Genomic DNA, 25,798 nt, shown 5'->3' with positions numbered 1-25,798 from the left:
GACAGAGGAGCACTAATCTTTTTATTTTACTCTATGCATCCAGCAGCACGACGCAGAAACAACAAGGTTTTTACCTACCTAATTTGGCACTCTACGGCAATCCGAGAACAGGACAGCAGTGAGAGATTAAAGGACACCTATGCGCTTCTAAGCCAATGGCCGCGATCAGTTGTTGCGCTAGACGCAATACCTCTTCAACTCGTATACAACACAGGATGTTACTTTAGTTACGTTAAAGAGCTCCGCCATCGATGGCCATGGACATTAACCCCACAACATTCGACGTAAAGGGATATTACACTGAATATGCCTTGTAAAAAATCGAAAGCGAACGCAAGTAACAGAGGATGCTACTGCCACCTGACGTTCGGTTGTGGCACTCCTTCTCATTTTCTAAGCCCCACTGCCTTTGATCCGTCTACCTCTAGACAGCCATCGCATCTTCGATGAGTTTGCACTACACTATATCCTATCAGTAGATACCGGGGCAGTCGGTGAGCGCGGAAGCAAGGGTTTAAGCATTTTGCTGCCTGCCGCAATGAGCGTAGAATCAGCTCACTCAGCGCAGCTCCATAGAGTATCTGCAGTCCTTCACGCTGTTGATTGCGGCCTTTTCTTAGGACTTATTGCACTCTAGCCAAACGAAGGTACACCTCCAGCTGAGAGGGCTGCTGGAACGGAGAGAGTAACGGCTTCGATTTGTCCTAGTGGTTGAGGCTGGCGTTTTCAGATATTCGTACCACTGGTCCAGCAATGTCGGCGGTGGCCAGTGATCTACGTTGACGGCCACTCCCATCTCGTGTTGTTTGCCAACGTTTTATCGGTGCTTGGCTCGTTTGCCCTCATTGATCAGTAAACGTTCACGACGGTTATTTGGTAGTTCTGGCTGCCTGCTGCCACATAATTTTTTCTTGTTGATACTGCCATAGTTGCGGCGGCGGCGGCGGCGGCGGTGAAGGTGGCGTTGCTGCCGACAAAGCTTACACGAACGAGGCCACTCTAGACGGATTTGCCTATAAGCTATATGTGATGCTAGAGTGGATACAGAATAAACGGTGCCGAGCACCCTGCCTTTACTTATTATAGTATCGTGACTATTATGATCAGGTGCATAAGTAGAACGCTATTTCGATTAGTAGGCCGTATATTATATATATTCGTTACGTTTAACAAAATTTACAATTCACTTAAGGACGCGCAAGTGATTAGCGCCGAATAGGACCACCGTAGCAGTAAACGTTATTGTCAACCAGGTGAAAAATTATCTACCCGCGGCATTTTTAACGACGGAAGGGCGTGAAAAGGCTGTAGCTTATGTACACTGTTTTTTCTTTTCACACAGTACTCACGTATATATGGACGTGGAACACAAAAAAGATACATTGTATTGTCGCGTCCTGATGAGCCTTATTTTTGAACGAAAAAGCACAGCGGTCCTTCTACCTTTGGAATAGATAACTGTTGGCTTCTGTACCAGTGGGCCGTTTATCAATTTTCTGCACAACCTAAAAAAAAAAAAAGCCATCCACTTCTAGCTGTGTAATACTTGTCGGCCACTTAATTTTACTTACCGGTGGCAAAAATAATTTCTGGCCACATTCTCCCGTCGCAATCCGTAATCGTATTTGATTTGTGTATAAATAGATGTGAACGTACACACCTTAAAACAAAAACTATTTTCAAAATAGCTCTAGCTAGCTTCTGAGTATCGATTGATCAACGACGATGACGATTTGTTCGTGAATGGAAAGCCTGCCGAGCGTAGATCGCCGCTTCTTTGGGTGTCATATACGAAAAGAGTTTCGCAGTTCCCGTCCAGTTTTCCCTGCATTTGGACCTGGACGACGTGTAAACAGACAATGGAGTTTAATCGTACGTCAATGCACGTCTGTACCTCTGTGTGATCGAAGCTGCATCATTCGGCTCAGTCATAGCAGCAATGGTAGTAGATATAATGAAAAAATAGCAGCCAGCAGTAGTCGATATAAGGCAAAAAAGAAAGCAACTAAATGATTAAGTTCAGCGGTCGCGTCGCTATAACATTGTCTTGGGTGTCGTCGTTGTTGCTGTTGATGTGATCTTGCTAATACGTCCTGGCAACGGACGGGCAGACGATACTAAGCGACGGATTTGAAGAGGAACGCGCCCTGTGCTCAATCCACGGCTTCCGCCTGCAAAACAAGCATCTCGCCACGATATACCGATACACATACATGAGCTTTGCTAGTAAACTATCTGCCGTCGCTTGTAGGTTCTTAAATATAAAAAAGAAAAGACGCTCGGGTCAGTGTGAGGAAACGCTACATCCGAGAACGGCCAGCGCTGATGCTTTAAGAGCTCTATAATCAACAAAATCGTACGCTCACGTAAATCCAGAACGAGATGGAGTACGGTGTCCACGTACGCGCGAAAAAATGAAAAAATGCACGAGTTAGCAATGCCAAACATTGACTGGTCATGCAAGCAATGATGGCTTTTGGGAAGACGAGCCGCCAACTCGATCACAACAATGTTGGTAGTTGCAGTAGCGGGTAAGCGCTGATCACGTAAAGTCAGAAGCAACGGCAATGACGGATATTCCCGCAGGATTCTTCTCTATCCCCTCCTATTACATGTTCTCTCTTGCTGCTACTGCTGCACCTTTTTAAAGAAAGTTATTGTTGATTACTTTTTTCGGTGTTTTTGACAGAAGTCGCACACTCAGAAGTCATCGGATAAGAAAGTCGTTGCAGCCGTTTTGTTGCTGCTGGCGTTTACGTCGACGCGCATTCATGCACATATGGGGTGCTATCGAGTGATTTGAAGAGTTCCCTGTTTTGTTATGATGATCAGTCCAGCGATAGGAGCTTGCTTAGCATTCTGCTACGAAGGAAACAGCAAACAAGTAAGTGCTTAGGATAGCACGTAGCTCCAAGGGTCCTGGCGGTATATCCACGGATGCGATCGTCGTTTCTTTTGAAAAAAAAAAAGGAATGCGTATTATCAGTGTTCAGCTTGGGGGAATGAACGACTGTTCGAAGCCGTGTCGTATACCCTGAATTGGTCGAATGCGCATGCATCAGAGTGTATAAATATATTTATGATATCCATTTGAAGTATATCTATCTTCCCAACCCAGTTGTTATGTTCCGTGGCTGCTTCCATTGACGTACGTATTGCCTTTAATGTCAGACACATTATTTCGTATTTTCCGTATATAGTTAAATACTTTTGACGTTGTTTTCCAGCTTCACTAAAACGAGACTCACTTGATTCGAACGAATATTCTATTGGGCATCCGTAGTTTTCCGGAACTTAAAATTAAGACGTACACACAGACGCAGAACTAGCGCCTGTAGTGTTTTTTCTTTTATGAAGGTGTATCTGATGTCGATGACGAGGTCAGCAATTGAAGAATTTTTTAGTTGACTGAGTGAGCCTGAAGGCAGCGCGGCCGAACGGCCAAGCGGAGACGGGATGAAAAGTGCGCGGTGTGGGAAATGCTCATATAAAAGTAAGATATAAGACATAATAGCGCTTATCAAGCGCGAAACGTTTTTCTCTTCTAATCGTAATAGCCGAAAGGAGCGTCAGCTGTCGCTATCTGTTTTCGAATAAATTCACAATTCACCAGCATTTAGCGGTACGATAAATTCGATAACGGGACAGGTGGACGTTTAGCGACGTCAAAAAAATAGCGGCCGGCCAACTGAGAAGAGTCGAGCTGGGTATACGCACATGGGTAATACACAGAAACGAAACATCTGAAACGTATCATAGGTTTTTCTCTATTTGTTCAGCGCGCAGCAACAACAGCGGCGGTAGAGCGACGGCCCTTTATTGAAAGAACGTTTGCTGTTATCGGCGTCTTATTGTTGTCAGTGCTTTGGAAAAGCCATCTCCTGCGTCCGTAAATAGTTCAACTTTTGGGTCTGATCTAGTGTATATGTCTAGTGTGATCTGCGTCCCATCTTTCAACGGGATCGGGCGATTTTTTCCTCGAATATATCTTCGTTGCCTTTACTGTGTTGTGCACTCTTCGTGCTCAACAAGTTAACATTGGCATTGTGGAATGGAGGAAACAACTGAAGTCTACCTGACACTAACACGTAGAGTCCGCTGAACCGCGGAACCGAATCGAAAATTTAGCTACAGTCTATACCCACTTACCGAAGGAAGCGGTCTTGAAAACACACGGGTGCAACAAAAGGGAACGCAAGTTGCATCGGCACAACAACAATAGCAAGGAGGACGTCACCAAGAACAACAATAACAACAGCGACGAAGACGGTGACGGCAACAACGACAACCAGACGAAGTGCAGTTTCTGAAAAAAACACGGATAGACAAACAGACACTGGTTAGATAGGACGCGATTCGCACACTTACCTTTCATCCTTCCACAGGGGTGCTAATCTTCAGATTCCGTACGGCGCAGTATAATAGTAGATCGAATATACGTTCGACTGTGCAGACAGAACTCTTTTTCCGCCGAAAGAGAGAAAAGTGGGGAATTCAAAGAGACAAAGAAGAGGCAACACTGATACACGCTGAAAACGTAACAGAAGAAGAAAAAGGTGCGAGATGCGATCTTGATGCGTGAAAGTAACGCTTTTAGACGCGCCACGACAACTAAGGCGGCGGCGGCGGCGGCGCCAGCAGCAATCGAGCACCATAAAGAAGCGACGGGTAGGCGCGATCGCTAGTATCGATAAAGGCGACGCGCATCACACCGCACATTCAGCAGATATTATTGCTATTATACGGCGAGGGCCAGCGCTGCGGCAGTCCGGTGGACCGGCAGACCAATCCAACACAGAAAGAGATGTTCCAGGCAGATAGCAGTAGACATCTGCTGAAATGCCATAGATACGACGGTCGGCGTGGGGGGAACGGTTGACTATGGGAGGACGGATGTTTACGCAGCGGAAAAAAAGAAGAACAACCTACCCAGCCGCTCGATTGGGTCCAGCCGAATGTACCATTCGTATGAGGTTCGCAGCAGTCGTGATAATGGGAGCAACAGCATGACTAGGTCGAAAAAGATCCGCATCAGGAAGACCGAGCGGTGAGCGGGACCAAGCCACTGCAAATTATGAGACAACCGCTCGTCGGCCGCTGGGTTGTCGTCAGCTGGAATTTCAGGCAGTAGATTGGACCCACGCGAGAAATTACTGCCGTAACGTCTGTCTACATACTGTATTGTACTAGCTTTTGCCATCAAGATGTGTCAGTCGACAAGTTATGCGCAGACAGGCATAGAGAAAGAAGCATAATACAACGACCTAAGAAGCGATAAGTTGGTGGATCGTCGAAGTGCTGCTGTGGGTGAGTTCCTTGATAGCCTTCGTTGATGGCAAACGATGTCGGCTGTTAGTACATACTTATGTTTAGAGACTTCACAGTAGTAGATTGTATGTGGATCATTCGAGAAACATGAATATCTTATGTGAGATAAAACTGCTACCGATCCTGCGGTCCTGACTGCGTCGAATTCACCTTGAGATACACGTAACGGTCAAAACTGCGCAGCGTTTGGTAATAAACAAACGGTACGTAGTTTGAAGAACGTCCATGAGCAAGGTATTGTTCTAATAGGCTTCATAGTAGGCAAACGTGGCACGGCAAGCTACAGGGAAGCTTATGCTCCTCACCAAAGGCTAGGAGTGACTACTAACGAAAAGCACAGTGAAGCACTTCAACTTGAGGGGACGCGATCCCCAGGAAGGGAATAGGAATTGATGGTCGATTCGATTAAAACCAGCAAGCTAGTACAAATACTGTGACACGGCAGCTCCTCTAGAAATCAAAGGGCCGCCCTCGAAAAGAACAACTCTCAGCTCCTACGGTAGGCGCCTACTCGACAAGCACTTACGTGGCTGTGTTGTTTCCATCTGTCTCTTGCACTGTCTGCCTATATGTGGTACGCTTCTATTGTGTATACGACTAATACAAATGTTCATCTACGCTGAGCCTCTACGCAATTGGATTGCCGCTCCACGACTACACTCATCATTGGCTACATGAAGCCGCCTTTCGTACCTGCCGCGCTAACGTGGAAAGGCAACAACGCCCCCGGCGTTAACAAAAGACTATTCAAAAGGACTCCGTTGATGAGCGCATTGTCGACGCGCAAAAAAAGAAGGCCTGTCCCGCTCTATGCCGGCTCCCTTTTCTGCTTTTTCGTTCGGCCGATCTCACAAGAACATTAGGATCAAAGCTCTCGCCGCCAACTAAAAAGATCCGTCCGTCTGCTGCTGCTGCTGTCCATTGTATGAGCGCGCGTTTGACATTAAGTCACACCGGTATAGATGCTGGTAGAAACAGGCAGATAGGCCGCTAAGTAGGTAGGTATCTCATTCTACGTTGTTTCCTTTTCGCCAGGCATTTACTATAGATGCAGCTATGTGCACTCGATGTAGGCACGCATCGAGCCAGTCATGCTGAGACCGCCCGGTCCGCCAGTAAAGGTGAGAAATCGAAGGCGAGAGGATACAGAAAAAGCAGAAAAATAAAAAGACGATCGAAAGTAGCTCAAAGTGTCGATACCGCCAAGAGCACCCGCTGCCGCCCATCGAACTGTACCTGCCGTCGACTGCGGCCACTGATTATACTTACGAAAGTATTGCTTGAATTGGGCAAATATTCAGGTATCGGCTTGCTCGGATTATTCTCCCATAACAACACCGACAGCGATTGCGTGTGAAGTTAGTTCGAAAAGTCTGATAGACTGGCTAGGGAGATCGTGTAACATTGCATGTGTGCGTACATTGAGCTATTGGTATATCGTGTTCTGAAGTTAAATTTTTGTTTGCAGTTAGACAAAGGGTAGAGAACCGCTTGCAGCGAAAGAAAGATAAACGATAGGCGGTTCGTTATCAGTGAAGTCATTGGAGACTGTAGGGGCTGTGGCAAACTCGTCCTGTCGGTGACGGGTGCAGCCATCTGTCATCGCAACGAGATGAAAACGCGACGAAATAAGATTTCGACGAACAATAAATATTGCTAAACAGTGGGAGTTGTTGTATTGTTGTTGTATTGTTGTTGTACAAGGTTTGCTATGAAACTAGTTAGACAGAATTACGAGTAACGTGAGCAGACATGGCGGGCCACAGATGCGGCAAACTCTTCTACCTACATCTATCTCGATTTAAGCCATTCGTGCAGGTCTACCTTGTCAGGTGTCGGCATCTCTTAACTTGACTAACAACTTCGATGGTTCAAGAGGCACGTGCTGCATTGGCGATCCGGCAAGATTTAAATCGTTGTCTGGGGCTGATTTGCGATTTTGCTATGTAAATCAGTTCCTCATTCATGAAAGACCTCAAATGCCGCTTCTGGGAAGCGATAGCCACAGAAACTACTAATCATCGGTGAGGTAATATTGCGACTCTACTAGGGGAGAAACAATACTGATAAAATTAATCGAAAGACAGTTCCAGTTCATAAAGGTTAGGAGCATGAACGGTGGCGGCGGAGCGATAAGGTCCTGAAAAGTTCGGTTCTACTTTTCGGCTAGTCGAATTGTATATATAGTGCACCGTCTTCCTAACTGGATTCGCCAGTTTGTGTTCAGTGTCGAGACCTTCGTAAATTGTCGTCACTTTGCAATCTTCATTGGAATTAAGACTTAAGCGAATGTTACGTGCTAAGTGGTTTACAGATCTGGAAGAAACGTGGAGTTTCGGATAGAAAAACATATTCAAAAATGGCCATGTGTCTTCTGACAGTGAAACCTACTGAATTTACCGCCGTTTCAGCAGTCGTTGCAAGAGAGCTTGCTGCGAGCTGTATGATCTAACAACAATTTCCTTTTTCCTGATTTAGAGGTGGATGTTTGCTTTGTCGATTGTTTACTTTCAGCGCATGTCTGGTACCCTCGAGTTTGGCACCTTAATGGGGAAGGAAGGAGGCAACCAAACTACTACTGATGATGAATGGCCCCTGAACAAACTTTGTGCGTTTGTCGTCAGTCATCTTAATGTCATCCCAACGACGAATAGCAGCGTATTTATTGTTATACATTTTGCTTCGGTAAAATTGAACTGCCTTCACCGGTGTCCCATACTACAACATCATCCCTAGCATTGTCAGCCTCACTATAGTCGCCTTCATCGTTACCTCGATTATCCTGCCACTGTTCTACCCTTCAGTTCTCTCTATGCTTGCCGGCCGGGGCATCCACAAAGGAATTTCCTTCAACTGTCGCTATTATCAGCAGCAGGCGGAAAAAAAATAGAAAAAACACAAGGAGAATGTATATAACTCACATAAATGTAAACAAGTAGACATTTTTGATCTACTACCCGGACATAATCCAGTGGATATCTTCAAAAATTTGCGTTACCGGTAGCTACTCTGCCCATGTAGCTACGTCATAAACTAGACACAATGCAGGAACCGCTTCAACAGCTACAGTCAAAAACACTCCGACGTCTTCTACTTCGACGACTGAAACGATTGGAGCCTTGATTTAGGCTAGGGCAGGAAAGTCAAGTAAAGTAGTAACATGAAGGACTCTCGTCGGTTGAACGTAACAACAAGATACGGTTGCGCAAAAAAATACAGCCTGCGGTTATCTAACATTCTCATATGTTAGCCATTGTAATACTCGCTGTAAGAGTGTAGCTAACGTGTGACGCAGTGATTTCGACGTCAAGTTCCACACGGTAACTGGGTGTTTAGACGTCGGGGTTTATGTACAAGAGGTAAATACACAGATTATTATAGAGAAGAGCGTGCAACGAAAATATCAACAACGAGCATAACTAGTAATAATATCGAAACTAAAGCAACAACGCTGATGTCATTCAGTAGAAAAGACAATTCGTGACGAGGCCAGCCAGGTTAGCTCGGTTCTCTATACGGTTCGTTCATCTTTTGATGCTGACTGCCGTTCACCCTCACCTATCCTCATCACACCCCAATGCGAATTGAGAACTATCGAAGTAAGCTGTACACAGCCAAAGGAGTAGAAATAAGCTAGATAGCAACGAGAGATTGTGGTATGAAAAAAAAATTTGTGGTGGTATCTTCTCGAGTTCGACTGTCTTCGTTGCCGTTGTTGTGACCACCGCTGTCTTCGCTATTGCTAGCATTAATCGACCGCTCGCCTTCGTCTCTGTCGAAGTCGGTTAACGAATCTTAGTTAGACCGTGGACGAGTCTAAGTTTGACTGTATATGCACGGATATCCAAATGATCGATATGTTCAATCAGAAATCCGGAAGATTTTTATAGATTCCGTACGTACTTAGGGTATACAAGCATACGGTATGGTTTATAAGAGTACACTATAAGCCGCTAGCTGTGATCAAATGGAGCCAGCACGCTACATGTCATGTATATTCTTACATGTTTTCTCTTTAGCAGACAATGTGAGAACATCATCAGTCGCTTCGATACGATCTGTGTGATAACATCACCATAACGTCCGTACGCATACCAAACCGTTCCGTCACCACCTTAGATCCGTACATGATAAAGGTTAAAAGGATCTAGGCAGATCTGTTCTGCATAAATAGCTACGACAAGTAGGTCTTTCCACTAACGTTACAGGTTACGATTTCTCAGCAGTTCAGAGACTGATGCTTCGCCCCACCATTGACAGCTGCACTGCCACCTCTTGGGTAGGACTCGCTCGTGAAATTGTGGTGATAAGCATGAACCTATAGAGTGTAGCCATTATTAGGTTCGGGCGGACTCCAATTTATCGGACGTTCGATCCAAGAAATTTACCGCTTACCGAAAGAATAATGGGGGTGTTAGATAGCGCTTGTCGCACCAAAATGCTTCTGTGGGAAATGTTTCGTCCCAAGCGGTTTATTATTATATACTTGACGGCCGTCTTTGGCAGCATAGTCGGCACCAGAACGAACTATGTACCACACTGTTAAACTTTCAGAGACTGCTTAAGTTTAACTTTTTTTAGTTGAGCTCAACTGAATGCAGTCCTATTGCCGTCGACTTGGTGACAAAGATATCAACAATAGTGAAAAATGATTCTGTGAAGGAAGCTGACTGATGAGGTATTTGACAGATTCAAGAGTTGGCATAGACGGAAACGGATGTAAAAAATCGCAAATTGATAGTTGAAAATTTCCATATATCGCCGAATGTTCTTCGGATAATGTCAGAAACCTTGCTATGAACGAGGATAACAGAGATCGAGACATTATCACAGTTTATCGTGCCACTGAAATGTTGTTTCCGACAAACTTCGATCCAATAAGTATTAAGCTCGTGGACTATCATAGACTAACTGTGCAGAGGATGAAATATCTACGGTTGTGTATCGGCGATGTTCGGCTAATTTATCTGGGTATCCTAGAAGTAAAAAGCTATCGAAACGATAGCTCGTTAGAGGACGTATGCACGTACCTGAGGATTTATCAGACATCATAGTATGATTCGTTGCTATTATCATTAGTTATAACTGTAATCGGTCTTTTCTTTTCTTCCAGTCGCAACAAAAGGAAAAATCCTCCATTGGGTAGTTATCCTCACAAGCACGTGCAAATAAATCTGTCGCTATTAGTACACTGACACTTCGTATCTCACAAACCTATTGACGAATCACTGATGGATGAAGAATAGCTGAATAGATACATCTTGTTTTTTTTTTTTTTACTATTATATATTGGCAAGCGTGGCTTCTGTTGATAGGCGTACTTTAATTTTGCGTTCACGCTTTATTTTGGTTAGCAGCTAACCAGAAAATCCTGCAGGTTCGATAGGCTCTCGATATAATGGTCGACAGGTACGTATCACCGAGTGATACCTGCTTGAGCCTCACTTCCCGTCGTCTTCACAACTGTACCCCATCGCATCGCAGATGTTCCCCACGGCCGAAAACAACTCAACAGGATACAAGTGGCAAGCACATAGGTAGACATTTATCTAGAGTTCAGCATCCGTTCATACAAACATGTATATACTGACACGTGTTGTCTTCGTGATACCTCAGCTTTAGCCACAAAGAACAAGTGCAATGACTGCAATTGACGAACGTTCTCTTCGATATGCGCCATCGTCCATCTTATGCTGTTTTCATAGTGACGAAAGGTTGCCTGTATAGTTTCCTACGTGGTGTCGCTACTCCTTATAATGCACAGTATCGGCCATCATTCCTAAGCGATGTCGACCGGTGCTTCGATGGTCCATCGATTTAGTTTGGGATTTGTGACCGGAGACGGAGAAGCTTCGCAAACACTCGACTAAAGTCGACTTAGGATCAAAATCAATACCGGCAGCTCATCGTTGGATCTATTCTTAGGAAAATATGAGAGGTTCCCTTTGATGGCCATATTGTTGACCTAGTAGAAAAAAGCCAATTGTCGACAACTGCCAGAAAGCTGCTAAAGCGACGTTTTTTAATAGTGGTTCGACAACAATGCGCGTACTTACCTCTAGAGTACTTGACAGCGATGGGTGTAGGCACGCAGCCGCAATCTTGAGTGGGATTATCCGATAAATTTACCTGCAATTATATGACCGGTTCGCTTACGAATATCTGTATTGGTGAATACGCATAGCTCGTGTATGTCAGGTTCCGGAGAGCTGTGTACTCGTTTCTACAGTCTTCACGTCTTCCCGACAGGTCGATAAAATTCGTATTGAATAACTAACCAAGGGCGACGTAGTAAGGATAGCAACGTTTTTTCATTACCACGGGACACAAAATCGCATTTGCCTTCGTCCACCATGTAGGACCACGACTGAAACGTCATAGACTTATACGAACTAAAAAAAAAGGGCTAAACTTATAATTAGTACGTTGTCCGTTGTCAGTCTCGCTTCTAGGTCTGTTAAGCCCTATTAGGTAGCAAAAATAGAAAAAAAACTTTAAACGTTTAGACGAGTGTTAGCTCAAAAAATACATACGTGTTGTATTGTCCTATTTAAAAGTGCCCTGTTGTGCTAAAAGTGATTAAGATATTTCCACAGGGCTGGCGAGGTCGTTTTCGCTAAAGTCTAACATTTAAAGCCAAACTTTAATACTTTTTAATCTCACACTTTAAGGCCAAAGGGCATATCTATCTTTGCATATCCGGCCATACGTCCGAACACTGCAGCGTACGAACACGGATATCTCTACGTACCAAAGTGCCTATGTTCTTGCAACGGATATGAACCACTGCCAACTTTATTTTTGCAAGATGCCCAACACTTGTGAATGTATTAGAGGTTGTTAGCCCAGTGGTTACAACTCGTCGAATGTTTGATTCTGACCCAGTTTATCTCATGTTGTACGTTTTAGCGGTGACTAGAGGAAATTAGCAAAAAGTCTCAACTTGTTGGCGAATGCGTGCCCCATCTCTGTGTTTTCCGTTTGGGTCAAGGTTTTTGTTTGTGAAATAAAAAAGATCAATCTATTTGCTCGACTGCACTACTGCCGATAACCTGAACCAGTATAGCTTTGCATTTGCACAGTCTTTACTGTCGCTCATATTTTTCTCTATGGGACGATCCGGCGCAGATCGTCTACTACGGCGCATACTGCGTCTATACGCGGCAGCTTTGTCCTGATTAAGTCCTCCACAACAAACCATTTCGAATGGGGCCGTCGAAAATGCTAAAACTAAAAAAAAACTTCACACTTCTTTTTCAAGAGAAACGAAGCCTAAAAACACCAGCACGGACCGAAGAAGAATACAGGCAAAAACACGAAAAAATCCAACAATGAAATGATAACAAAAGGGGTCGTGAACGACCTGTTGAGTTAAATCTTTGTCAGAACGTTGTTAGAGAAGAAAAAACATTTACATGAACTGCATATAGTGGCCGCGCTTCGAATCAAGATGAGCTAAATAGCTGTTTGCCTAGGCTGCTTCATTGAGTAAGCCTTGATCAAAAAGAGATGTAAGAGCTGTTTTCCATACACACTGTTTTAGCAACACAGCAAATGCTTCTTCCCGAATAGGTTGTGTAATTTGAAAAGCACGTATGCTGTGTTTTTCGAAATAAAGCTGTCTTTTTACCGTGTTTGGTCAGAGGCGTACGTTGCATAAAAGTATCGAAATGTAACCCAGAAAAAGGCAACCGCGTGCAGCGATAGTGATTGCTAGTAGATAGAAGCAAAATAAAAAATAAATAAATACATTTTGTTTTTATTAAGGTCTAGCAACGACAGTGATGCCGTTGACAATAATAAAAAAAAACAGAAGTATATCAAATATTGTTCGGTATTATGATTAGACTAACACTACACAGGCGTTGTATTTAAAATTCATAGCAATGTTTCGTTTGTGCTATCTCAGCTTCTAAACCATTATATTTTTTTTGGAGTTTCTCTCAGATTGACGCTGCAATTTGAATGAAGAGATGGATGCGTACCGATACTGAATACGAGAAAGTTCACTTTGGTTTCTACTAAGTTCCTTATTTTCTAGAGGATACGCCGTTTGTTCTAACGGAGAAAGAACAAATAACTAAGGTAGCGCTTTTTAGAAAGACCGAAAAACATAAGGAAGAATTGTTATTTATCGAATAAAATAAGGATTTAGGCGATGTTCATATCTTTGAACAATCAGGACACCTAGACGTGTGCATAAAGTTTGTTATATCGGACCGAAAGCAAAAAGACGCGTGATTTTTAGTCTTTTTTTTTTGTATCTTCTCTGCTTTGAATATTTTATTTATTAAATAAATACGGCAGTAAGAGTTGTTAAAGAAGAGAAATTGGAAATATTAGAAAACTGAAACGGTATACGAGTTTGGGTCGAGATGTACTCTGCATACGAAGGATGCCGATGATCGCAACCAAGAAAGGAATACAGCACTGAACATTTTATGTTCATCAATGTTTCTACAATCTCGACGCCTCCCTGTTGTTTCTGTCGCTTTAGAAGATGTCTGTTTTGCTGGGCACCACCAAACTTCGGATAATGAACCAGCTTAATCCACTTCACTTATCGATGCATACATTATCAAACTTGGGCCGCGATTCCGGCCCGTATATTTTTTGCTTACCGATTGCTATCCGTTATTTGAATAGTCTCTATTGCATTTGCTAACAGTCAGGCTAATTTCACTCAAGCACGATTAGAGATACTATCTGGTCGGGTGACCCGTACCGTGGCTTGGCAGCCAATCAAATCATATCAGAGGAATTCAGAGCAAAATTTCCTCCAGCGTCCACGCTTTTTTTGCTGTTGACACCGAAATTCTGCCCCTGGTGGCTATTCGTGTGGCCTATCGGTTGACGAAATATATTGGATTATTTTATCAAGGTATGCAAAAAGAACGATCTTACATTATTTTTATTTTAGGCTAATAATAATTCCTTAACAATTTCTGCAGTTTTACGATCGCATTATTACTGTTGCATGTTTGCTGCTTACTTGCTATCCATATTATATATATGCTATACATATACCCTCTTCTAGCAAAAAATCAGAGTTATGTAATAAAGTAACGTTTTCAAACAAACGTTTCACATTGAATGAATCCAATTCCTCTGTGTTGGTAGGCTCCAGAATTGTCTGTATTTCAGCCAGCGAGCAATCCTTCAACATATAATATGATTGTTTCCCTGTTACTAGAAAGGCCTCAAAGGGTGGTCCTAGTTCACTTTGTTGTTGAGGTGAGTCGATCAACACGAGTTGCGCGCTCACATTGTTTTCACGGCGACAAACCAAGTCACGTCGTTCAGCAACCGACATTTCACTGTGCGTGTCCTTCGCATAGTGCACGTGCGTGCCCTTTGCGTTGTGCAGCGGTGCTTGTTCCATGACGCCGACAGCTCAACACGTTTCACGGTATTAAGGGTTTATGGTAGCTTTTGATCTTCCTTCTTGCGTACGTACTTCACTTGTTTTGATGCATAATTAATGAACGAAGATAAGCGGAGATATTTTCCAACTATATAGACAGCCGGTCGGCACTCCGTTGTGACTGTGAAGAAATTGCTCTGCTCTTATATGCATTAGATATCCCGACGTGCTACGAGCTAAGTGGTTGTGCTAGTGATGATCCGCGCGTCAAAATTTCAAGTATCCCGGCAACGGCTGGACTGCTATTGTGTCAGTTCCTATGCGAAAAAAAAACGATCAAGCTGGGCAAGTATCTGCCACAGTAGCGCCTCGGAACTCTCAGACAGAGTCATTTAGCTTTCCCAACTATAAACCTAAGCTCAAACGGGTCTAAGGTAGGCGCATCCACTGATCGTAGTGGCGTATAACGTGAGTGGACGGCGACAACTGCTCAACCAAGAGTCGAATGACACGTTGGTGCCTCTCAGGGTTCTAATTGTTATGTTAAGGCCATTCGACGATTTGGAAAAATACGAGGCTGGACCAGAAAACGGATACATTTAACGACGCTCAAACGAACACGCCTCGTTTGTGTTACGTAAGCCATATATGTATATATATATATAACGTTCAAGCAAGCTCGTATAATGTAATAAAGATGTAATTATACACAATCCTCTACTCTAGCAGGATCCGTACACACAGGACCACTTTTGTACGTACAGGGGGTTGAACGCCAAATATATACTTTCGAATACATTTCAGGTCAAGTTAATTAACTTAACAGGTTAGTATCATATCAATACCAACTCAATTTTTTGTTGATTATACAATAGATCGTTACAAGTAATCGCAATCCTCATTGTGAACGTTTGTTTTTAGATGGATTCAGTGGAAATGGGTACTGTGAGTAATCAGCATGATAGAGGCACTCTAATTTGAGTTTATAGTGGAAGAAAAGGACGTTTTTGTCGAAGGTACTTCATGAAATACGGTTTAGACAAACTTCAATCAATTCACACGGATGGCCGGTAATCGTGTAAATTCTACTCGCTTTTGTTACATATATTTAAAAAGTCACATAATATTGCCAAGAAATGCTTTAAATCGTTATATTACGAACTTATAAATCTTGCCCGCGTCATATGAATCTTAAGAATCATTACATCGATCATCTTTAATCGGTCTGTGGAACCCCAAACTGGATGATTAGGCATTAAAGAGATTTCACGAATTAGCTAACATTGTTATCATTACTGTTATATTTTCAATACTATTCCACTTACTAAGGCAGACGTATCAATTAATTTTTGTTGATGTTGAAAACTTACTTTAAACAACTATCCTACTTATCGTTACCTGTCGCAGTAACTTTAATACGTTTTAGAGCTTTTATCCTTTAGTAATTAAAGAATTGGTTCAATGATGCCAACGCCCGGTAAATGGAAACAGCGTACGTCGCAAGCAACGTAACGCGCGGCGACCGATTTCTTTATGTGCGTTTTCCTTCTTTCTTATAATGGGCGAAGATGGCTTCCTTTTGTTGTGGCCTAAAGGGCGCGCGTTCAAGTGGAATTCCGCTATCCGCTCTGCCTGTCAGGTTCGGTACCGGTGCGTGCATAAGTTTGTTTTTGGAAAGGGAAGTAGAAAGGGTAGACGCCGACCAGCATCTCCTCAACAACCACATTACATTACGGTGAGTTTAACGATCAGCGGGAAAAGGAGTTTTTTTTTTTTAATTGCACTGGTTTCGCTGTGTTCTTCACTGTACTGTTTTCAGAATCTCCGGTATCTCTTTAGGGGTAAAGCTCTGACTTGCGATCGACGCTGGTTGCGACATTATGCCGCGATATTGGGGATTTCAGGGGTTTTTGCCACTACGAAGCCCAGTAGGAATTTTGTACCGTAGCTGTTTCCGCCAATCTTGCGACACGGAACACCTTCTGTAACACCATCCCATCGTCTCCCCCATTTACTCCTTCTATTATCGTCGTTTCAACGAGACGAACAACGAGAAAATCAAGTGAGGCACTTTTAAGAAAGGACAGGTACAAACTTTAAACGCCCGGAAGTAATAATTTCGGCCATTACCTTGTTGTGTTTACCGGCCTGTGTGTGTATATATGCGAGTACATATACTGCTGCTAGCGTCCATCTGAGCTGGATGTACATGCAGCTGCATATTTGGCTACTTCCCTGGCTGAAATGCCATTTGGAGGCCAAGTTCTAGAAAGTCTCAAAGGAGTGTCAACAATAACAGAGAGCCCCAAGAAATAGAGTTAGCCATGAAAGTTTAAAGTGATGATAAACGCTGCGCAGAAAAAGGAAATTCGAAACAAATTTTTTGCATACGGCACGAGAAGCATGTCTGCATGTGTGAATAATGCTACACAGCCCCTGGCTTCTTCAAGGCTTAAATCAACATCTGAAAATGATAAAGTATATGCACGTTCCTTCGGCAACTTTAGACAGTTTTGCTCTCAACCAATGCTCTGGGTAACGGTATGTAGATGATTGAGAAATATAAACGTGGAGGTCGTACAGCTAGGTATTACCACTTGCATATATTTTAAGTTATCGCATCGGTTTATTGACTGGAGAATAGTAAACGGACTAAGTTTAGAATGTGCGGTTTTATTGGGGCGCGTCATTTATTTTTTAAATACATAACTTGCTGTTTGCCGGCTCGTTAGCTTATCAAACAACTTACCCGTTGTCATTCTTATCAAAACGAATTCATTTTTATCAAAACGAAGATATTTAACTACAACTAATTTGCCTGTAACCAACTCCATTATCTAATGATTAAGATGATATCTTATCATTCAATTAATTAAGTCTGAATGGACCGCATCGATACTAGAAGACGTTTTTCGTTCATTGAAACCCATAAGCAGTTAAAAGAAGTAAAACCTGACAATAGCGCCATCTGTGGCGATGCTAACAACTAAGACCGAACGATTCAACAGGACATACAGTTATGCATGCATTCACCTCTATACAAACGCACCATTAAGTACTATGGAATCTATTAAGTGGTGGCTACTTCTAAATGTCGACTTTTGGCGGACTTATCGATGAACTAACAAGCTCACAACAGACGCAACCAGAAAAAAATCCTGCTGCAATTCTCCGCGCAACTTTGTGCTATATCTGATCGTTACGTGTAATCAGACAATTCTACGTGAATGAGCACGTTCATCGAGTATATAGTGCTCAAGAGGTCCCATTTAAGGACATATCTTTACAGTGTATTTTCCTAAAGGAAAACAGAAGTGATCGCATGGATAGCGCCTACCGCAGCTGTCTTCAACCGATTGGAACTGACTCAGCATAAACGAGCACCACCGAACGAAGTAATACCACAGACACCTATGAAGCGCTTATGGCTGTTGTTCAATTGAAGTATGTCACTTGACCTGCATCAAGCAAACTTAGGTGGCTCAGATGAAGCGAACTTGCGTTCCAGTTGGGTATCCCGGGCTATATTAAGACCCACCACTCAGCTTTTCTGGTGCAACCGTTTTCCTGTTACTTTTTGTATTGGTATGGTATCGCTACCTGTTTGTTCAAATTAAAGCTGTCATATCAAGTTAGTGTAGGGTAACGCTACTCCCGCTGTTATTAGCTTACTACCATTACCACTGCTGTTATTACTTGGACCGTTTCCACTCCTGCGGTTAGTTCTACGACGGTTGAAAATCTAGTCGAGCCGTAGAATACAGGGTCTAAAATAACCGGTGTGCATTTAGCCTACCTAAGCTACAATCCTACCAGACCGCATGTATTGAGAAAGTCATTGGGCGCCTATGTTCATGCTACTACGAATTTTCAGTTGTTGAACAAGCGAGCGAGATGTGACTGTGGCGCTGATATTACAGACAAGTAACGTAGTGATTAGTAACGATTCAATTGGTCTGCGTCTCCTGTAGTATAATACCTTATCACTGGGTGCCCAGGCGAGCTCAAAACCTGCGCACGGGGTGACGACACATCTGGACGGTCAATTCACTTACTCTTTATTGGCCATCTTTTATGATCAATGGCCGTGGACTACTTGCTGAGGTACGAAGTTACGTTTTCGTCTGGCGCTGGTTCGAAGCTAGCAAGCTTCTGTCGCCCTCTTCGGATGTTTCCCGTATCGGCTCCTACAGTAAAGGTACGTGATTAACATGACCACAACATTCGCTTGTAGCCATGCGACCACTGGTCCTTAGATTGGTTCTGATAAAAGTTAGCACATATTTTTGATGATTATGCTAGCCTTATTTGTGCTGATACACGGCGCGACACATGTACGTCGACCCGTTGCACTACGTAGTTGTGATCAAACACCTAGCGGGAGACAGCAGAAGGGCAGGCCAAACCGGCTACTGGGCTCGAGAACCGGGTTGGCCTTCCACGAATAGCTCACGATGGGAGTGAAGTTCGTCGCTGACGCAGCCATCGCCACTGGTAGTCGCGGTCAGCGTCTCCGCATCAGCTTCCTCGACATCTTCACTATCATTACTATTATTATTATTATCGTTTTTATACTTCGTAGTCTCGTTCTTTTAAAGCCCAAGCTCAGCCTGTTTCCTTTCTTTCTAAGTCGTTTCTTTACCTCGTCGGTCTCTCTTCAGGCTGTCGGGACGTGCCTTTGCGTCTGCGACGCCTCAACGAGTCCATCAGAGATATACGCAACGCTGTACATATGTGTACTGAACAGCTACGTCATCTTGGTGTATAAGATGCGAGGAATGCCGAAGTGTCAGTACGTAAATTGAGTGTACGATTTAATGACTGATGCATTAGGGGCCTTTTGCAAGCTGTTATAGTCTGGAGCGCCGGCCGGAGGCGGGACTGGTAGCCAATCGCCGGTAGCGAAGGCGCGTCTTTGTCCAAAGATCTGCTCCTGTTCATGAACGGAGGAAGGCCGCATAGAAGACACTGGCTGGTCCTAGTGGATCCCAAGTTATGATGTCGAATTGTCAACAACGAGAAAGTAGCATAGGTTTGAGTCTGAAGCTCACGACGATTAAATATCGTCATTACTGAAACCGAAACATCTATAGAATCCAGGAGAGTATTTCCTTAAGTTACGATGACGGCTGGTCCTCGAGGAGCTCTCAACCGAAATTGTTCTTGTAGATGACCTTTCAGTTTGCTACTGTATTTTCGCTGACGTGAAAAATGTTTCTCTCTGCCAGAATCCCCACTAACATCGGAGGCATTGGCAGACATATTCCCACATAAAGCCGACTCGTGTAGTATCGAAATCGACGCACATATGCTCAATTCAGCATAAGGATAAGGGTCAACCACGCGAGTCATGAATGATTCGATAGGGGACATTGCACGCAGATGCAATTTCCTATATACGTACATATACATTTGTTGACCTCATCTACTTGAAAGGTATTTTGTACTAATGCATAACAATCTCTACAGGACCGCTTGGGATAGAACAGAAAATAATACTCTTGTATCATAGTAAACAAAAACAACAGGGTCTGCTAAGTGAATATTTTCTTTTATTTTACCTCATGTTTTATGCAGAAGAAGAAGGCAATCGTCACGGCTTGAACCAGCTCCAACGAGATATGTGATAGAGAAATATGAAACGTAACTTTGCAAAGTAAGCAGGCGAAATTGAGCGCTTTTCGAAGAACGATAAGGCCGCTAACTATGAAGACATATATTTTGCAGATATATGCACCATGGTTAGATTTTTCACTGCTCGATATTTTCAAAAACGTCAAAGCGTACGATTACATCTCTAACTTCCGAATGGCAAACAGATATTTCCGCGTCCTCGTTTAGGACGCAATGAAACCATATTTGCACAGAGACGCCCCTAAAATTTGTTGAAGTAGTTCGATACCCCGCGGCTACAGATGTTGTTTGTGCTATGGCTTACCAAATATATGGCCAGAAGTCCAGTGGAGCTCACGCGAAATATGTGTGAGTCACCAAACGCACTCACCGAGTGAGTTCGTTAAATCATCATTTTGCTATCTAGTATTACAGGTCTCCTACCTGCTATCGTGTTCGATATAGGATCATCTATTTTCATGTAGATTTTACTGTCTGTGCGAGAGAGGACGCGTTCATTATCTAAGCGGTTCGTTCTACATAAACTGGCGATATTAAAACAGATCCAATATAGATATTGCTAGTGAATCACACGTTCTTCAACGAAAAAAACTATATACTGTTAAAACACTGAGTAGTATGTTGTTTATGCAAACCGTATATAGCATCTCTGAACTTTTTTTCCATCTCTCAACTTAACCAAATGAACGAACACCGTTATGGATGCGTTCTGCACAAGGCAGGGCAACAGGCAGTCAAAAACAGTGTATATAATGTTGTAGCATGTTAATTAAAATTAGAAATGGAGACTGTATCGAAATAGTTCCATCTTCGTCTCAAAGCAAATATGATCAAAGGTACATATTATTTTCTTTCTTCTTATACCATAGGTTTAAAGAGCACTACGATAACACACTCGTACCTGTATGGCACTTCCTCTGGGAACTAAAAGCGGGTAGCAATAATGACAAGTATGAGGAAGTACATAATGACATACTGGCATCATGAAACGAACATATATATAGTCTATGTTCATAATATCTTCGTATTTATGTCTTACGACTTTTTCACTGATAAACGCCCGTAAACTTTCAAAAGACGCTTCGTGTTTCCAACGCGCGATATTGTTTTCATTACATCTCCATGTATATGTGCGTAGCTTTGGTGGTCATGGTCACCCCGCTAAGTAACACTGTTTTTCATTTGTGCACTCTCCAAATCTGGAGGGTTGTGCTTGACACTTAATCAGAATCAGACAGAAGCATACAGACAGAGACGTTCCATGGTGCAAGTTAGAATAACTAGAATTGTCCTCGTACGATAACTGCCACTGTAGCAATTTGATGACGCCAACCATAAAACTGCTCCAGTACAGATACACTCGTGGTTCTCGCGCTTTATTGCATTCGATCATTTTGTTGTAAAGTTCAAACTTATCGGAAATTATCTTTTTTTTTTTTCTTGCTCGCGTGATTTTCAGCAATTAATCGTTACGTTCTCAGCAGTTTGGCATTTTTTTCTTGCTAGGTTGACTGCCTGGGTCGGTCGCATCCACAGGCTTCCTGTAGACGATATATTCGATGTGAATAGATTATTGCTTAGCTGCTAGCTTCTGAAAGCTACTGCGGTTTCATGGACCACAAGTCTGCCTGCTCTCTCTTAAAGGCATTCAAAGACACTGGCTAGCAGTGTGTACTGGCCATTTCGTATGCGATGAATGTAAATATACATCATGTCATCTTTTCAGAGGTGGAACATTACTGGTTCAAAACACTGATCGCTACCGTTCAGCTCGCGCCTAATCGGGCTGGCGGATCAGGTCGTTGAATAGAGTCCAAGGTACACTATGCAATAGGTCCCAGCAGGGTCGTTCCGTGACTCAACGTCCCTGTCTCGCATCTAGGGTTACCGCGCATTTATGCTGTGTTCTATAGCAATACTACTTATTGCCGCTCAAGTCAGCGAGAAGGGAAAAAGGTTCATAGCCGACCACGTCATTCTATTTCGCACGGCTGCAGATCACATAGCGTGCTTTAAATGCACGTGATCCTCGCTGAACTTCTCCTTTTTAGTCAGAGCGTATTTTCTTCTTAACGATGAGTAAAGGTGTTTATTTTGGATGTTTAAACGGCCCACCATATCGCAATGGAGGCGTAACCTGCTACCATTTTAACACCTTCGACCTGAGCTTGAAATAGCCCAAATATTGTTAACGCTAAAAAAGGCCTATAAAAATGGTGAGGAAGTAGAAATTTGCGTGCTTTCTGTGTAAATTACTGTTATTTAAATAATGATTTCGTTCCATGATAGAATCAATCGAAATACGGCTTTGATGATGACACTGTAATGACACACAATGTATCAATAAAGTAACAATGATAACAATAATAACTGGTATTCTTTGTCTAACTTTTTAACGCAGGTAGTACTAAGTAGGCAAAAACCTTCATCCAACGAATACAAACAGATAAATGCTTCACTCTTTACGCACTTCCTCCGACGATAAAGGCATCACTTCATTGAACGATTCCAAATACGGATGTTACTCTTAAAATTGGCCGTTAGGATCGCGACATTGACCTGTGTATATATTATATACCATTATATATTGTAAGTCTCGTTTTGCCGAGATGAGCATGAAGCTATCGCAAGTCAGACCTGGACATGACAACGCCAAACACCTAGGCCAATGCATACACAAAAATACGTACATATCTTTACCATATCATTATGTTCAATGCTACTATAACATGATATCTGTAAACTTTTTGTCCGACACCCCCTCCAGATAGCCGGGTCGACCTGACTAGAAACAAACTGATAAACAATACATATATGGGTTTCTGTTTAATCACTTTTCCAGATGAATGCATTTATTAAGCACACATGTACAAATATAGATATACGGGCACAATTATTTGTCAGTAGCAAATAATTGCAGAGTAAAACCAACTGTTGGCTTTCACCGGATGTCCATCGTCACATTTGTATTTTCTGGACACGTTCGTGGACGCATGGTCTGATACATGCATGTAAATCGTAAAAAAAAACAATCGTGCATGTGCGCATAAGGGCATCGCTAAGAGCCAGATAGTCTGTTGCTGATGTTTATAATGAGCGTTTGTTGTTGTGACACGCTGGGCAACAGCGTGTCACAACAACAAACGTCAACTATGTACAGCTGTACTCTTTCTGTATTTATCATCGTCCATGATGGGCGTAATTGTTCTTCGAGTATTCATTTCCACCAGCGCTGATTTGAGCGCTACGCGAGACAGGTTGACGCGAAAAGCTCGCCTTAGGATCCTTCTTTCCATTATTCTGGCTTATCTCCAATAGTTTCGAATTATTGTCTACCGACAGCTCGTGATCGAAATCGGAAATAGAATTCTGCCATTATGTGCCCGGATCGTCGTCGACCGAGGAGCAGGGACATCAATGGCATGAGTTTTACAAGCGATCATATATACCTAGTTCATGTCACCGTCGGATTGTGTCAAGCTTAAACCCAGTCACACATTGGCTTCCTTTACTTAACATTTGGTTCAGCTCGGTAAGATGTGTCACTACAAGATCGCTATGGGGCGTAGGTCTGTTTGTGTCGTACATCAATATAGTCCCATACGTTAGTCATCGTCAGTAACGTTTTCTGATGAAAACAAACGCATTACAAGAACATGTCATGAAGGCAGCTATGTATAATTACTATGTCGAAGCAGATTTGCGTACCAACAACAGGTATTCTGAAGTATAAAAAACAATGCTTATAAAACAAATAGCAGTATCTATTATGATACCAGTTCACGAGGCTTGCTTTTGCCGCGCTTATATTTTCACTATATAGTATCTATAATTAGTATGACTTCATTTGTTAAACATCAGAGGGCGACGATACAAACTATTCAGACGGTAGTGGACGAGACGCTATCGTCTTCAAAGGACGGAGCGCCCTCTACCAACTTCTGCACGCGTACACGGATACACAACTGATTGACCGTCAAGTTCGAGGGTTGGCAAAATAGCGGCGCCAAACAAAACCCCGGGCCACCGATGTCTAACCAATTTCAGATTAACGTATAAGATACTGATTTATATCATGTCTCGAACAGGTGTACAACCGTACTACGTGATCGAAATTGATATGATGAGTGCTTGTTGTAGACACCAGTGAAGTGATGTTTGGTAGTAAAGAATTTTGCCCAGCAAGTTCTTTATTATTAGTGCGTTATCTTATACGGTCTTATTTGAACCTGCATTTGTATAGGCAAAATGTAGGTTGTTTACACGGTGGTGATTTCTGTCGGTCTGATTACTTTTCCACTTCCCGGAAGAAATAGACGAACTAAATGGAAAAGACTTTACGCTCGTAGCATAGGTTTAAACCTTATCGCGTATCAGTTGTTGAAAAAAATAATATATATTCTTCATACACACTAGTAAGGACCTTCGTGTAACAAACGACTCTTTCGAAAGTTTCCTGTTATCGCGAACCGTTTTATATTACCCTCTTATGTGCCGCATTTTGGCGACCGCTTCTTAAGGTATCTTTCAAGATACCTAGATACTTCTATGGCCTTCCTCTCAAGTCACCGCAACTATCGTGGTAAATTATCGATTCTCGGCAATCACATGCAATGAAAAGCATATACCTATATATATATATATATATATATATATGTATGCAGAAAAGTTACGCGCCTGCCTTAACCATTGAATCCTCCTGCTGGCGGGCCATTTACCTTCGTCGATTGCAACTTTGCACAAACGAAGAAGGCTACGATATTGTGCTGATTGGCCTGTTGCTTTTGGCATTGCCACTGTGGCTTTTGTGACCTGAAACGGTTTCCCAATCTCCCAATGCATGTCCTGCAGTATAGCTTGTTTTCAGTTTATTTACCTCAGCCGTCCGCCACTTCTCGACTGCCTAGCCAATAGCCAACGACCGCTCGCTGTCATGATCGGCAGTCACGCAAGAGCCATTTTATCCCCGTTGCGGTCCTTCTTCTCATACTTATTGCTGTTGTTATGTAGTTGAAGTTCCGAACTGGGCGCTAAATGCTATTTAGCGCTAGTGTGGTGTTGCGTCAACATCGGTAGAAGAGGAATGGGCCGAGTCAACTGTAGTGATACGATTTGCCGTCGTTTCAAACAGCGAAAGTAACAAAGGCTTATTACATGCATGCCCATGCAAAGGACTGTGCATCGACAAGCCTCGTTCGACAAAAACAGAACCCGGCACGGTTTCTGAGCAGTGACATCTTGCCGCGCTAGCTAGTTGTTTCTGCGTGCTTCAAGCTGTAATACTTTTCTAAACAAACAACCATTTACAGGCTTTATAAAGTATGTGTGTAATGTTCTAGCTGTTAGTAGATAGCATCGTGGCCTTACGAATACGATCCGCTCAGTAGATGATCATACCGTTCTAGTCCGGGTTTTTGTTGCCGCTTTCACTGGCGTCTGCTAGGTATACAGGATGTGGGGACACGGTAGTCC

General features: G+C 43.0%; 1 protein-coding gene and 1 long non-coding RNA gene across 10 annotated transcripts in view; one reads left to right on the top strand and one right to left on the bottom strand.

Moving 5' to 3' along the window:
- The window catches only part of LOC111254200 (uncharacterized), a 34,224-nt gene that overhangs the window by 5,459 nt on the left and 2,967 nt on the right, over positions 1–25,798 (bottom strand). For 4 of the 7 annotated variants that reach the window (XM_086974887.1, XM_086974888.1, XM_086974889.1 and 1 more), the window contains exon 2: positions 4,150–4,306. In XM_086974887.1, coding sequence (XP_086831013.1) covers positions 4,150–4,306 — 157 coding nt within the window. Of the gene's footprint in view, positions 1–5; positions 2,953–4,149; positions 4,307–10,358; positions 11,133–11,384; positions 11,458–25,798 lie in introns of those variants that run through there. The other 3 variants (XM_086974892.1, XR_015317093.1, XM_086974886.1) reach the window with 3 other exon arrangements.
- Positions 14,462–21,553, top strand: LOC147754548 (uncharacterized). Of its 3 annotated transcripts, XR_015317348.1 has the most exons (4): positions 14,540–15,329; positions 15,614–15,762; positions 16,512–18,890; positions 19,354–21,553. It is a non-coding gene; the product is annotated as an uncharacterized LOC147754548 (long non-coding RNA). The 3 variants fall into 3 exon arrangements; XR_015317347.1 differs by having other exon boundaries at positions 14,579–15,329; positions 16,512–21,553; XR_015317346.1 differs by lacking the exons at positions 16,512–18,890; positions 19,354–21,553 and having other exon boundaries at positions 14,462–15,329; positions 15,614–15,968.

This window comes from Varroa destructor, unplaced genomic scaffold (assembly GCF_002443255.2).
Source record: "Varroa destructor unplaced genomic scaffold, Vdes_3.0 BEIS01000007.1, whole genome shotgun sequence".
Classification (NCBI taxonomy): domain Eukaryota; kingdom Metazoa; phylum Arthropoda; class Arachnida; order Mesostigmata; family Varroidae; genus Varroa; species Varroa destructor.
The sequence above is the reverse complement of the archived record's forward strand: the minus strand, read 5'-3'. Positions and strand labels throughout refer to the sequence as shown.